Here is a 15910-nt window from a genome sequence, read left to right as displayed (position 1 = left end):
TAAAACATTTTTAACATCACAGTCCTTTACGCTGTAAATTAATTACGAGTTATTTTTAATGGTGTTGTCGAAAATAATTTAAATATAATTGTTTAATACAATATAATCAAGCGTGTTGACTAATTAACACTAAGTTTACATTTGACGATGATGGGAAACATAATAAGGGAATGGGAATCTTACCAAACTGATAAAACATTGGAAAAAACAATATTATGTTAAAATGGAATACATATAATATAATACAATATATTATACTACCATATTATAATATAGTATAAACAAAAGTAACTAATTTATGCATGTATATATATTTTGCAATATTCATAACAAATAACGAGGAGAACATGGTCGCAGACGTTTTGTTACAAACACTAAAAACCAAAATCAAGGCTAAAAATAGTGGGTTCCTACTACATAAGACTAAATATTTCTTTCTGCAATGATTGAAGTAAACTAGCTGTTTAAAAATTAAATATTGTAAAAAATATTCTTTCGTGGATGTCCACATTCTGGTTACAAAGAATCACGTTCTGATCAAACTTACCTGGGGGAAGTTTTTAAAAACTTGTAAATGTTTAATAAGCCATATAAAAAACAAAATGTTTAACATACTAATAAGACAAACGTTAATATTAAAAACAAAGACAGACTGAAAATGGTTCAAACCGCGAGAACCGGTTAAAATTTCTCAATACAAATAAAAATTCGATCAGAACAAAGTTATTAGTATAATAGACAATTGAAGGGATGCTGGAAAAAAAGATCAATGTAAATTTTTTTTCATTCTGAGAAAATCATGTTTTTTATTTCAAAACGTAGTACATTTTGCCTGTATGCCTAACCTTTCGGCGGTCGTTATTCTCGACTAATCTGTTTTTTCTCTGTTTCGAGCGCATAAAAGATACAATACGTTAATACAAATAATGTTATACCAAAATCTAATTTTCAAAAAAAAATTGTCATTGATCTTTTTTCCCCGCAGCCCTTCAAATATATCTTATTTTTTTTTTTGTAATGTATTTCTTAAAAAAAAAAGCTCATTTCTTCGCTGTGCGGAAAAACATTGAATCACAGATGTTTTTTGCTTGAAGTAGCTACCTGCCTAAATACGCGTCATGTGATCAATGACTCGCAATACGAATATTAAATGTTGTTAGTATTAATAAGAGATAATTTTGAGTTTATAATAATTCGAAAATAACCGGTCGGAAAAATGCAAAAAGTTTAGAATCACGGCCGGGGATCGAACCGTGAACCGGTCGCGCTAAACACACCAGTCTCAGTCATCGAATGACGTCACTTTGTGACATAAAATGTGTCGAAAATTTCGGTTGTCTGTCGAGCCCGAAACCCTAATAATATCCATGTTAATATTATAGTTTATGGCATTCGATAAAAATATTATGCTCATGCTATAATAACGATACGGCACAACGAACTGTTATCATTCAACCGAGTTTCGAGAGGATAAAATATTTTGCACTGTATGTGGTACCTGATACTTATCTATTACTTAAAACGGTATGTAAGTAGATCTGTGAACTTGATTTGAACACGAGTTGATAGCACACTTACGTTGGCGATTCGGTTGAATTGGAACAAAAAAAAAAAACAAATAGTTTGTATTATTATTATTATACATACATTTTTTAATGGTTACCATTATAAGTGGGGTATCTTTAATGTCCGTTCATCAGTCATGAGATCGCCGGCCGGCAACGGCAGATTACAACCGGCTGCGGGACACGAAACACGTAGTTTTTTAACCTTCACTCGTTCTGTATGCGTTTGTAGTGTGTGTGTGCGGTTTAATGAAAACGGAAACCTCGCTATGAAATTTTAAAATCATCACAAACCACCACCATCGAACGAATCAATCATGAGTAAGTGTTCGGTACTGTAACTACCCCGTCGAATGACATTCAGAATTTAACAATAATTATAACGGTATTTGTTTTTTAACAACTTCTTATTTGGAATGAAAAAAAAAATGTATTGTTTACATTAAGAGCTTGTTGTGAATAAGAAAAAAACAAAATGTTACACACTAACAGTGGGAAGGTAGATATTTGTCTTAGCTTCAATTTAAGATAATATACAGATGGATCGTATTCATACCCATGCGGTATAATTATTTGAATTTGAAAAAAGTCTGTGTGTTATACATCTTATAAACGCTTTCTCTTAAACTGTAAGAGGCAGAAAGTTGAATCGAAGCTCATTAGAAAGAGCTTGCAGAGAAGATACATAATACGAAGAAAAAAAAAATGTTTAATCATCGAATGACGTTTTTTAAAATTAAGAAAATTTTCAATTTTAGCTACTTTTTTCTTTAGCCACGCAAATCTCTGAAATAGATTAACGGATTTTGTTATTTAAAACCTTATTAGAATCACCTCGACATGTAGAAGTGCAGCGAAGCTTTTTGGAACTCTTTTTGATGTTGTATAATTCATTCGCTACAGAGCTTTAAAATTGTATATCATTAAAACATATTTTTCCTCTTCAATTTTCATACTTTTTGAATAAACTGCCCAATGATAAAAAATACAATTTAAATAATTCTTCAAAAATTAAAAATCAAAAAAGTCTTCATTTGAACTTTGACTTGGCAAGCGATTATTTCTATTTTATCAACTAATGGTAATTGGCATTTTAACTTTTTGGATTTCCAAATAAAATAGTTTATTTATTTATTACATTGAACGGACAGTAGGACAAAATTAAAAGTAGAGTGTATTGTACATATTGAACTGTTTGTATACGTTTATTAGATAATTTATTCAAGGAGAAATTAGTCCAGATTGGCTTATCTCGTGCAACGAGCTATAGGTTTATTATTTAGATAATCGGTAGGGCTTTGAGGAATGAAGAAAGCTGAAAGGGGACACGTTGGGGAGATTACAGAGGACCCTAAGTCATTATGACCTAAAGTCGTGAAAACTCGGACCCGGAGCACTGATTACCTAAACCTGTCATGTAATGACTATTGAAAATGGCGATGAAACAGTTTGGTCTGATCAGTTTTTGTTCATCAATAGGACTGATCAATTTAAATTATAGGAAACAGATAAATACTAGTATTTATCATTTGTTTACTTGTCGGATTTGTAAATACCAAAGAATTAAGAAAATGTAATGTTAGATTTATGATCACCTTCCTGAATTATGGACTTTAAGTATTTATGATGCTAGAACTTTCAGTTATATTGCCTATAATTGTTATATAATAAATGTTAACTATTTCTTTTTCTAAAACTTTTTTTATAACAATGGATTTTAAACTCTATCTTATGTCACTTTCTAAAAATGTAGTTTTACATTTTTTTTTTGAAAGTACACAAAAACTGTTTATTTCCCAACCGCTAGATTTTAAGTTATATTATGAATATTATTTTTGTTTTCAAAAAAAATGATATTCTATGGCACAATATCTTGGTATTCACGCACATCCACGATTATAATTTTAGCTAATTAGTAATTACATGCACAAGACAAGCGTAGCCTATAAGTATTCGTTGCTCATAAATATAGTCAGAAAGAGCTGCTAAAATACACACATTAAGACAGAAATATGACCTACTGTGTGACTTAATAAACAACGTAGGTTCATTATCAGTATGATAAAGTATCTTAACCAAGGATTAATCTATAGTGTCTAGTATGTACTCCAGTCTCCAATGCTACGTTTACTCAAGTATTTACAAGTGTGAAATGTAACAATATATTTTAACAACTAAACATTCTACGACTACTGTATAAGATACATTTACATAATATGCCTATATTGCAAAAACATTTATTTGCATATATTAAATAACAAAATCAAATATTTGACCTACGATATTGATAATAAGTACTTTCTATAAAGTTTTGCAGCCAACAAATTTTAACCTTGTCGGTTTATTTTTATTGAAACATAAGCCTTAATCGAATTTAATAATAAATCATACGATCCTCACTCGATGGATTAATGTTGATTTTTTTTTAACGCAACCGGTTTTGAAGAGTTAAGGCCATGACATGATGGAATTTGTATTTCCAAAGAATTCTTTTATACTTTATCGGCTAGGGTTTAATTACCGTGTATCAGTTAGATACACACACAACACACACGTGTATATTTTCTACTGTAAAATAAAAAAATTGTTTAATTTTTTTATGTTTCATTAAAATCTGATTGTATTGTGTAGAAAGGCTATAGATCAGACATCATACCCAAAATGTGAAAAATTCACTATTTGTTCTTCAAAATTGAAAAAAAACTCCAAAATAATAAGTATATTTTTCAAATTAAAATTGCATCTCTCTATAATTCTGTGATAAAACAGTCGAATTAGTTTCAACTTTGCAAACATACGAGTATAATAGCATTAACCTATTTTCCAGAAGTGGCGGGAACTTAAAAATTAAATTTTTTGAAAAATTAGATTGAACTCACAGGGTTAATAAACTGTTACCGTGCAGTTTCTATGATGTAACTATTTTAGTTATAAATATTTCAAATAAAATAGTTATTACATTAAATCATTCAAACTAGTTTGTATTGTTCAAGTTAATATTATTATATACTATAGTTCAATAGAGTAACCTTTTAAAAACAAATAGGTACCAATATATTTAACAAATACCTATAATTTACCAATATTTAAAGCGGAATGATGTAATGCAAATTATGACTAGTCGAAAATCTGTTTTGAGTTAATACTTCTCGGGTTATTGGCATTTAAAGTTATTGACGAAGTAAGGAGTGGAGTGCAATGTTTATTTTTTTATATATTACGCCTCCGTCTATAAATTTAAATGCAAATAACTTAAGAAGTACTTATTCAAAACTGGCTATCGAATAATCATTACTTACATTAAATAATAATTTAATGTAAGTAATGATTATTAATAATTAAAGCTCTCTATACAATTTTTTTTCAAAAAGCGCCTGTATATTACCCCGTAATAAATAAGTGGTGTGGCGTTACTGAGTACACAATTTCAAGAAATATATTACAAATACAAATAATTTTCAATATTTTGATCGTTACATAAAAAGTGTTATTGTTATTTGCCGGTAATGTTTTAAAAAGTTAGGTAATTAGGACTTAATTTATTTTTGTATTTTACTCGAAAAAAAACTATTAGGTTGTCCTCGGTTCTTGTCGATTCTCTTTAGGCCTATTCTAGATTAACAGTAATGTACAATGTAATATACACTAGAACATAATTTCATTTTAATAGTAGTTCCATGATATCTAACGTTCAATTACCGCCCTTGGGAATAGAAATTATATCAAGGGGCAGCTATTGTAGTTTTAATGTGACGCAAAAAGAAAGACTAAATTCAGTTTGCCTAGTCAGAAGAAAAGAATATGGTTTAATACACTATGGTGATAAAACGTCAATGATGACAGATCTTGACAAAAAAAACAATATTTCGAGATAAGTAGTAAAAAACTTATTTTGTCATATAGAGGACCAACTGCTCTACAAAGAAAATTGTTTTCTTTTGTGTGGTCGTACTGGTTTTAATTCTTCTGTTTGATTCACTATATTGCATACAAGCTATTGTATGTCAGAACATCTCTTTAAATTATTACTCTATGAATTATAAGGGTATGTTTAAATGTTTTTAAATTAAAGAAATAATCGGTGCAATGTAATTCGTTATAATAGTAAAAGTTTAATATTTTCGAAAGTTACACATTTATATTACAAATTATCGAACGTTTCATGTTAAAATAATATATATATATATATATATATATATATTTTAATGAGTAAAATATGTACAGACTTTCTGTTAATTCATGTTATTATATTCAAAAACTTGTTTATGTGTTAGAATTACATATTGCATTATTTATATTTAACGTCTTTTCTATTATTGTAATACGCGTGCAAAGTATAATTTCTTTAGCAATTAGTTAGAATTATGATGTACGAAGTACCTAAGTTAAGACAACGTTTTGACACATATCATATTATGCACAGCGTTGTTTGAATAGTAATAAGAATTCACCTGAGCCGCGCAAATATGACACTTCGTTTCACAGAAGAATGATCTCATGCCGAGGAATATAATGCATTTATAAAATTCAATGGTTACATATATCCCGTAGCCCGTAGGTCTTTATTATAAGTGACATCTGTAATTATTTGAACATAATACAATTTTACTTTCTTCATTTGAGTGTTGACTTTGTGAGACTATACAGTCACTGGAGAAGTTTTAATTTTAGTATACTATTTTACCTAGGTAGAACTGTTGGTCTCTCAAAAAATAATTAACACGGTACTTATTGTCAGTAATATCAGATGAAAACAACGTGTATTGAAATTATTCTCTGCGAGGCATGAACATGTTAGTATTTTGACAATTATTATTAACAGGTAGATATCATGTTTATCCTGTCACTAAGTCTATATACGCTACAAAGTCTTCCAGTATCATTTTATCAAATATCGCAGACAAATTTCAGTACATTCCCACAATATACACATTAACTTCATTCTTTAATTTTCTTATGAAAAAAATTTTATTGTTCAATTCTCATTCTTCGTCTTCCTTTTCCAGTAATTAGGAATAGCTATTATTGTGTGCTTAGCAGAAACGTCTCACAATCTCTTTTATTTTTAATAAAAAAAAAAAAAACTTATTATGTTCCTTATAAATAAATGTAATAATGACATTTTTGGTAGCAGACTTCAATAATATGGCAAAATATATTTTGATTTCAGTTTCCGCCCGTATAAGTTAATTCCGAATGAAAAGCTAAAAAAAATGTTAAATGCTATACTTATTTAAGTACTATAAAGTACTTGCTTGTTGGTTTTTGTCAATGGTTATGTTATTTTAGCCTCTAGCGACGATATTATTTGTATTTTTCTTTCTTTTCGTCGCATTCTTTTCAATTTAAAGCCTTTACCTGTGTCCTTCCCAACATTTCTCAGACATATCATGGATCCTACGCTCGTCTAACGCATGCAATTATTCTTGAACCGTCTTAATCGGTAACAAAGACACCTGTTGTACCCAAACGTTTTTTAGGCCCATGTTGTATAGCACGCGGTTAACAGATCATACAACAAAAATTCTGATAAAATATAATAATGAACCGTCACGGTCTGGGATGAATGATGAGTGAATGTAAAATAAAAATACATCACACTTTCGTGGAATAAAATTAAAATATAAAAAACAAGCGTAAGAATCTAACAGTCTTTTATTTAATCAACAACAAAATGAAGTCTATTAAAAAAACACTTTATGTGATTAGAAAATTCTTACAATATTTACTTACTATATTATAATATTTTTTTATCAAGGCAGGTCCTCGCTTAATAATTTTTTTTCAGTTTATCGAATGTAAGTTTATCATTCTAATGTATAATGCGTTCATCATTCATCTATAAGACTGATTTAAAGACAGTTTTAATATCTTCTTTAGTTAGAATAAACATTAATTTAACAATCGCCGCCAAGTAAATGCGAATGAAGTGTAAACTGTGATTAAAGGAATTTGACTCTTTAGTTTAGAAATAAGACTATTGAATTAATTTTTAATTAATTGTCCTTCTGTTTAGACAACTTACATAATTGTTAATTAACGGATTTTTTGTCAATTGGTGAGTCACTTAACTAAATTCAGTTATCCTTAAACATTACGATGTAATTGAAGAGCTCTGTGTATTAACAATAAAGCGTTTTATGGAGAAATAAATAAAACTAATACTTTAAAGAAAAAACGAAAAAAACAAATTGTACAAACAAAAAACTGGCAACTTTTTCTTTTTCATTTGATTATGTTAATTTTTGCTATAATAAAATTCTGTATTTTTCTAAAAAATATTTTAAATTGTCATGTAAAGAACTATAAAAAAATCTCGAATTATATGTTAAAATAAGCAATACAAATATTTGAATTAACATTTTTAAATGCAAATTACATTTGTAGCTTTTTTCGGACTATTTAGTAAAAACTTTCAAGTGAATAAACTATTCCGAGCCCTAACAATAATAGGAATAACCTTCCCCCCCAACGTCACGTAGCTTCTATACAAATTTTACGCTTGTGCCTATACAATATAATATTTTTATAATAAATTTCAACTCGGTGTGTAACAAAAGAACGCCTATAGTATCATGTTATACTGTAACGTAGATATTATTTTTCATTTTCGGTTTAAAAACACAACCATAAAACAAGTAGGTATAATAATAATACACAATATACTATGTTATTATAACACTAAAGCTTTTAAAAGAAAGTATGATCTAGTAATTTCCACACAATATGGCACACAACATTGTTTCGTGGAATATGTAGTGTATCATTTTTGTTTTATACTGCGAATAATAAACTATGTACATAAATCCTAATATATTTTATAATAATTATTTAAGTAATATTTAATTAAAATGATTCATTATAATTTTAAAAGTTATGCCGTATGCGCAAAATTAATTATAATTATTATACATATAATATGATATTATATTCATGTTATTATCATACTATTTAATTTAATACATTTTATATAAAATATATTATTATACATTAAGGTTTTATAAGGAAAACGACAGTTATTGCTATAGTTAGGTGAAGGTATTGCTGTTAAATTCGCACTTGAATAAAAAACACAGGTATAATTATTAATTAATATTATTATATCTATTGTAGACAACCAGGTATATTGTTTAATTAATGCATCCATTACCATGCATCTAGCGTACACTCACGAACCATGCACATCAATATATGCATACCTAAATAATAATAATATCAAAAACATAAATTACTTCCGGCGGACATACGATCACTATCGTTTTCAGTTGTTCACTTTTACCGATATTATCGGTATGGTACACAGTCGACACGCGAATGGCCTTGACATTGCAAAATTCAAATTGTGCTACTTCCGCCAAATAATAATAATTCGAACACCGTAAACGCAGGAAGACTATGATATTATTGAAAACAATCCATATTAATTATCCAAATAAGTGTGTCCTTCGGGATACCTAAAGCCTATAGATTATGCAGTAAATTTACAACTAGCTTTCTATTTTGTCATTGTCAATAATAAAAAAAAAAGCTTTCTGTACTACAATAAGTACCTAACAATAAAATATCATACGCGCATGTGTCGTTCATTGTAAAAGTGAACTATCTCCTTGTAATTGAATTTTGAAATAACGAGCTTTCTGAAAATTAATGTGTAGGTAAAACAATACAAGTATTCGTTCAATGTTTTCCAATTTTTATTTTATTTTTGCAATTATTGGAGTAGCTTCTCTTTTATAATGAAATATACCAACGACTAAATGTGACTCCATTAAGCAATAACATGTATATTTTGAAAATTTGGCGTTACACCACTTTTACAATGAACGACCCATATGATACCTAATTGTAATTTTATACATATATTTTATGAGTTTTTATATGGCTAAGGTAACTGAAGTACGATTAATAGCTTAAAATCGGTAACAAATAACAATAGATTTAATAGAAAGATATCGTTGAATGATAAAACGATCAATTGTTTTTGTAATAGACTTAATGCCGCGAGCGGCTGACTACTACAGTTACCAAACTACAAATTAAAATTGATTAAATAATTTCAATGAAACGATTTGGTACTCACATAATAGTAGCTTCGAGGCGATTTTATAATGGTTTGTCTTTTTTGGTTGTTATTATCGATCTCAATTGGTATGTCATTGTCTATATTAAAAAAAAAAACGTTCTTCTTAGTATCTATTAAATTAAATATATAATAAAATGATATCGCGCACTTTGCAATGTATTAGCTAATGCTAAAATGCGCAATTATTAGCGGAAAATCCTGACTGGCTAATAAAAAAAAAAAAAATGTAGAAATATTATGAATAATAAAAACTAAGGAAAATTTTAAATATGAAATAAATGTAGTAAAGAACGTGGTAACTGTGAAGGATATTGTTATTAAATTTACAAAAGAAAACTGGATAGAATTTTATATCCAATAAGAAAAGTTTATAAAATATTTTTACTGTATATTATATCATAGCCCTAAGAGTTATTCTTAAGAGAATTTTTTTATTACAGCCGAGCTTCAGGTCCTTAAGAATTCACGGCTAGTTGCGCCCATGAAATGAGCGATTTTATAAATTTGAACATACGAACATAAATTAGACGGCATAACGTCCTCCTACAATTCTTAAAACGTTGGTTAATAAATAAAATGTTTAAAATGAACACTATACAAAAAATAAAAAATATATATATATACATATTAATAAACACTTAGCATTACTACTAGGTCATTAAGCTACTAGAGCATTTACATACTAAACCCATGAAAATTAAAATTCGATGCCATAGAGCACAGATGTCAGACCACCTGTCGTGATAAGTGCATTTTTAATAATTTTAGAGGAACGACGTTTGAAAGGTTAAAATGTCATTGCATTATTATATGGGATTTTTAAAAAAATGTTTAAGCGTAGAATAGATTAAATTTAGTCTATTCTGTGGTTAAAGTTTAAAACTGTACACTATGTAAGTATAAATAGCTATTAAAAACAAAATACTTATCGCAATTGTAAAACATTTTTTTTTTTGACACAAAATTCATGTAAATAGTCATAAAAAGAGAAGATTAATATCGATAAGTTATTATTTTAATGTAATACTTTTTGTTGCAATAATTTCTACATGTTTCAGAAATCGGGCTCATACTCTTGATGTCACTATGGATCACGGCAGCTCAGGCAATGTATAAGATTGGAGTGGGCATTGCCGATGTAACTGGACCACCGGCCGGTGTTACTTTCGTAAGTGTTTCCAATAATAATAATACTAATATTTGTTAATGATTATTCTATTTTCCTCAAGCTATATATAAAATAAATTATAAATTACACATTTCTTAGGCTTATTCGTGTAAAATTAATAAATAATGTTACACAACTTTTGAAAACGATTGTGTCACGTGGCAAGTGAGACATTTTATAATAATAATAATTTTATAGCTATTAGTATCACATTATACAAAACGCTTCCAATATAGTCAGCCGAGTTAAATAATTGCTTCCAGAACAATAGTAAAACGGTCCTATGCCACATAATGAATTTTCAGCATTAATCCCCCGTGGGAGAGTGTCTGTCTGATAATTTTCGGACGTGCTCTTTCATTAATTGTTAGCCGCACAAAACGTTATTATTAATTGCTTATTCGCAGATGGGATACGGTAAAATGGATCAGAGAGGAATGGGAATTCATCTGCGCCAGTTTTCTAGAGCCTTCATAATTGAAGACGGAAATTCGAGGATAGCTTTTGTCAGTGTCGACTCGGCCATGTTGGGCGATAACATGAAAATCGAGGTGTGTAATTGCAACTATGATATTCTCTGATCAGAGCTGTATCATAATTCGATTTTCAATTGGCAGGTGCTGAAGAACCTCAAACCCAAATTACCGGGCTTGTACAATTTGGACAATTTGATGCTTTCATCGACGCATACTCACTCGACACCTGGCGGTCATATGTTGTACACACTATTCGATATAAGCACGTGGGGTTACGTGCCTCTTACGTTTATCTCTCTGGCAAAGGGTATAACGTTGGTTAGTATAAATGCGGGTCAAAAGCGTTCAACACGTAGACTTCTTAGCACTGAATGAACTGTATGGAACGCATATTGGTTATGGTTGTCTGCCATTTTGTGAACAGTTATTGTTTTGTCTATGATATCAAATATATATAACAGAGTTATCATCACCTAATCTAACATTTCTATGATTTATATGACCACAGGCTATATGAAAATAGTATGTGATATGACGGTGTTATCATCACATAATCTAACGTTTTTAATATATATCATGGAAAAGTAACGTGGCATTTTTATTTTGTATAAAACTGGTACACACAAAATGGCTGCCTCCCAGGTCGAGACATTTTTCAATCTGAATAAGCGTTCCATATTATATTGAATTCGGTGCTTCTTAGTAATAATATAGCCCGCATGACAATTTACAACGATAGATCAAACCGGTTATACACACCAGAAATTTGTCAGCCAATTTGGGAAAATCATTAATATTGAAACATCAACCCAAACTAGTTCAAGTGTCTTTTCGGCACATGCATTGCAATTATTAAGTTGGCTCGTATACACCGGTTAACCGTTAAATAAAATGTCTACAAATCAAACTGATATCTTTTCATTGGCAGAGCATACTGCGTGCACACGACAAACTGGACTACGGTCGCGTATTCGTCAACAGAGGCGAACTTCATGGGGTATCTATTAGCAGAAGTCCACAGTCATATTTGCAAAATCCGGAAGCGGAACGAGCTGAGTGAGTAAATCCATCCTTGTGTTAAAATCACTACCGAAGCGGTGCCAAAACACTACGCAATAACACGTCAATTTAATATTATAATTATTGGCTCTGTTGTTTGTATTCATAGCTAATCATTATGGATTTTAGCGCATGTACCAATGGAATATTAAATGTTTTATCCCGTCTTGCAGATACGAATACAACGTCGATAAGACCATGGTGCAGGTAAAGTTTGAAAACGAGTTCGGAGCTCCCATTGGAGTGATCAATTGGTATGCAGTTCATGCGACCAGTATGAATAATAGCAACAGACTTGTGTCATCGGACAACCTCGGTTACGCTTCGGTGATGTTCGAACAGAGGATGAACCCGGACAGTTTGATTGGGAAAGTGAGCTACTTTAAACATAACATTACCACTTGTAAATAATATAATAATTGGTTCACAATGAATTAACTAACTGATGTCCCGGTAATTAGGGAAGGTTTGTTGCTGCATTTGCTTCATCTAATCTTGGGGATGTGTCACCTAACGTGAGAGGGCCTCGATGCCAAAACTCCGGAAAACCGTGTGACATACCCGGACCGCAGTGTGAAGTCAATGAACAGTGTGTGGCTTCCGGACCGGGTAGAAACATGAAAGAGAGCACCAAAATGATAGCCGAGGGTTTATTTGGAAAAGCGTTTGTGAGCATATGAGTAGCACAAACAATAGGCCAGTCAATTAAGATACATTTTTTAGCAAAACAGCGAAAAAATTGGCAAACCAAATTTTTTTTTCAAAAGTCTTATTGATAGAATATGTACAGCAACATACAAAATGCTCTCATCGATTATCTGGAGCTTTTTTCGTTGAGCTTTTACAAATAACTTGAAAAATATTGCAAATTTCAAACAGAAAATACTTATAAACCAATTTCCTACAAAAAAATATATCTAATATTATTTTTCGAAAACAGATAGTTTACAGTAAAAATAGTTTTAACTTCGGCATACTTAAAATGTTTAGTATGTTGTACAACATAATATTATATCAATAAGGCTTTTGAAAAAACAATTTTGCTTGGAAATCTTTTCCGCTATTTTTTCTTTATCGACTGACCTATAAGATATAGTGTACAAAAGCTAATAACGAATTACTCTTATCTAATCTACCAGGAACTGATGAATGAGAAACCCGAATTTGAGATAAAGGGACCATTGAGATCAATACATCAATATGTCAACATGGCTAAAGAAAATGTCGAGTACACGGATCCGTACACCGGTGAGCTTATCAATGGCAGAGGCTGTAGTCCGGCGTTGGGCCATACGTTTTCTTCGGGCACTATAGACGGTCCTGGGCTGTTCTCGTTCGAAGAAGGTTCAACCATGTCCAGTAATCCCTTGTGGAATTTGGTCACAAACGTTATTCCCAAGCCTACCTCAGAACAAATTGAGTGTCATGCCGAAAAGTCAATAGTGCTGTCATCGGGAGAGGTTAACAGGATGACCATGTGCTATCGAATCATGCATATTGACTGTGATCATGTTTCAGTTCAACTACCCTTCGCCGTGGTCTCCGAAAATAGTGTCCACCCAGCTGGCAATACTAGGTCAGCTAATAATCGTTTGTGTTCCCGGCGAATTTACTACCATGTCGGGCAGACGACTCAGAAAAGTGGTAGCCGATAAGCTGTGCAACGACCTTAAGTGCATCGTAGTTATAGCCGGTCTCTGCAACACGTACAGCGATTACGTAACCACTCCTGAAGAATACAAGGTAAGTACACCGTAGTATGTATACATGTACTGTATAAATGATTATGACGTTATTGCACCAATGACTTTTTTTTGTAGTATATATATATATGTATATATAATTTTAAAAAGCACTGCTAACTCAACGGGGTTTATGATTATGATGATTTTTTAAAATTATTTTACACTCTGTGCGTAGTATAAATTAAAAATAAGAACTTCGTTAGATTTTCCTTTGAAGAAAATGCATTGGACCATGAATTTGTCCTATGGTACGTGAAAAGAAGAAAATTTAACATAACAAATGAAATGGCAAAATGTATAATTAATCTAATTAACAAATGACCAATTTTTTGTAATCAGTCGATTCTTTTACCGATAATCTCTTATCAATAATAACTTCTTTTCTCCGCCCATCTCTTTTCCACTGCCTCTCCCTCCCCTTCCTCTCCTCCCTCCATCTACAATTTTCTATCCTTCCTTCTATCTTATCACTAATGTCTTACAAAAGCCATTATCACAGAATAATCAGAAGAGATACTTTTCAAGAATAACACGGATTCTTATGGGAGATAGATTTGCTACACTTGTGGGAGAATCAGGATAGGTAGGTAGTATGAAAATAATTACCATTTTTTAGTTGATTTAAATAGCCGAAAAATGTGTGTAATCAGTTTTGGAAGCAATGAATAATTAGTAATAATGGTTAATTAATTACTGGCTACACTGATGCTCTTAACAATTTTACCAATTTCGACTTCTCATTGACTGTCTCTTCTGTGCCATTGTCACTATTCTCTTATCATTATCGGGAAGGTAGAGTTAGGTTAGATGTTGGTTAGATCAAACTCGAGCGACGTAACAAGCCATAAGACCTAAGACATATTCATGACATAACATTTAGTTATAAATTTCTCAGTTGGTGTATATTTTAATATTCAGCTGCAGCGTTACGAAGGAGCGTCTACAATCTATGGGCCGCATACGTTACCGATATATTTGAAGCAATACGCGAAACTAGCTATTGCGTTAGCCGATGGTGTCACTCTCCAGCGTGGACCCGAAGCACCGGTGTTCACGTCCGAAGTTGTTTCGTTTTTGCCGCCGGTCATATACGACACTCCTTTGTCGCCCTACGGATTCGGCGACTGCATAAAACAACCCCCGTACTCGGCTACCCCCGGAGATACAATAAGTGTTAAATTTGTAAGTGAACATCAATTATGTTGTCCTGATTATGAATAGTTATCATGTACACAAGATTCATAATGAAAATAAATTAAAAAAAATTGTTAAGAATTTATCGGTTGTGAGGAAAATTGTATTTATGCACCGATTTTAACAGGTAGCCGGTAATCCGAGAAACAACCCCATGTTGGAGATGACGTTTTTAACAGTCGAGCGGATGGGATCCGATTCAAAATGGGATATAATAGCCACAGACGCTAATTGGGAAACCGAGTAAGTGCGAAATAACCATTCGATGTATTATATTTTGTCGGTATTCGCTTGTTTATATTTTATGTCTTCGTCTGGACTTCACTGTTTTATGTACTTACACGACCTTCGGTGTATTCTTTATTGATTAGGTTTTCCTGGGAAACTAAATCGTGGTTCTGGGCGACTAGTGTGGCCGAAATTAAATGGACCATTCCGGAAGGAACACCAGCTGGAATTTACAGGATCAGGCACTTTGGGCACTTTAAATATTTGGGTGGAGGTAGACTGGGAAGATACTATGGAGCAACAGAAACATTCAAAGTGACAGAGAAATAAAACAAAATGTACTTTATTGTGTTACTTGCTTTATGTTTAACAATGTAAACTTTTACTATTGA

The 15910-nt window shown here is 31.2% G+C and overlaps 1 protein-coding gene across 1 annotated transcript; it reads left to right on the top strand.

Moving 5' to 3' along the window:
• Positions 1-1715: 1715 nt before the first annotated feature.
• Positions 1716-15910, top strand: LOC126838072 (neutral ceramidase). The gene is made up of 12 exons (XM_050572179.1): positions 1716-1886; positions 10707-10816; positions 11224-11367; positions 11434-11610; positions 12221-12348; positions 12525-12723; positions 12813-13019; positions 13491-13811; positions 13870-14094; positions 15015-15278; positions 15418-15533; positions 15662-15910. The coding sequence occupies exons 1-12, from the start codon at positions 1883-1885 to the stop codon at positions 15846-15848; spliced, it is 2082 nt and encodes a 693-aa protein (XP_050428136.1). The 5' UTR covers positions 1716-1882; the 3' UTR covers positions 15849-15910.

Source organism: Adelges cooleyi, unplaced genomic scaffold, assembly GCF_023614345.1.
Source record: "Adelges cooleyi isolate 19-005CV unplaced genomic scaffold, UGA_ACOO_1.1 ACOO_flye_CR_arks_rails_tigmint_CR_PRNA_30, whole genome shotgun sequence".
NCBI classification, from domain to species: Eukaryota; Metazoa; Arthropoda; class Insecta; order Hemiptera; family Adelgidae; genus Adelges; species Adelges cooleyi.
Note: the sequence above shows the minus strand (reverse complement) of the source record. Positions and strands in the feature narration are given on the sequence as shown.

Coding starts and splice junctions, on each gene's coding strand:
- LOC126838072 (XM_050572179.1), top strand. Junction 12,349..12,524: donor CCGGAAGCGGAACGAGCTGA/GTGAGTAAATCC, acceptor CCCGTCTTGCAG/ATACGAATACAACGTCGATA. Junction 13,020..13,490: donor GTTTATTTGGAAAAGCGTTT/GTGAGCATATGA, acceptor CTAATCTACCAG/GAACTGATGAATGAGAAACC.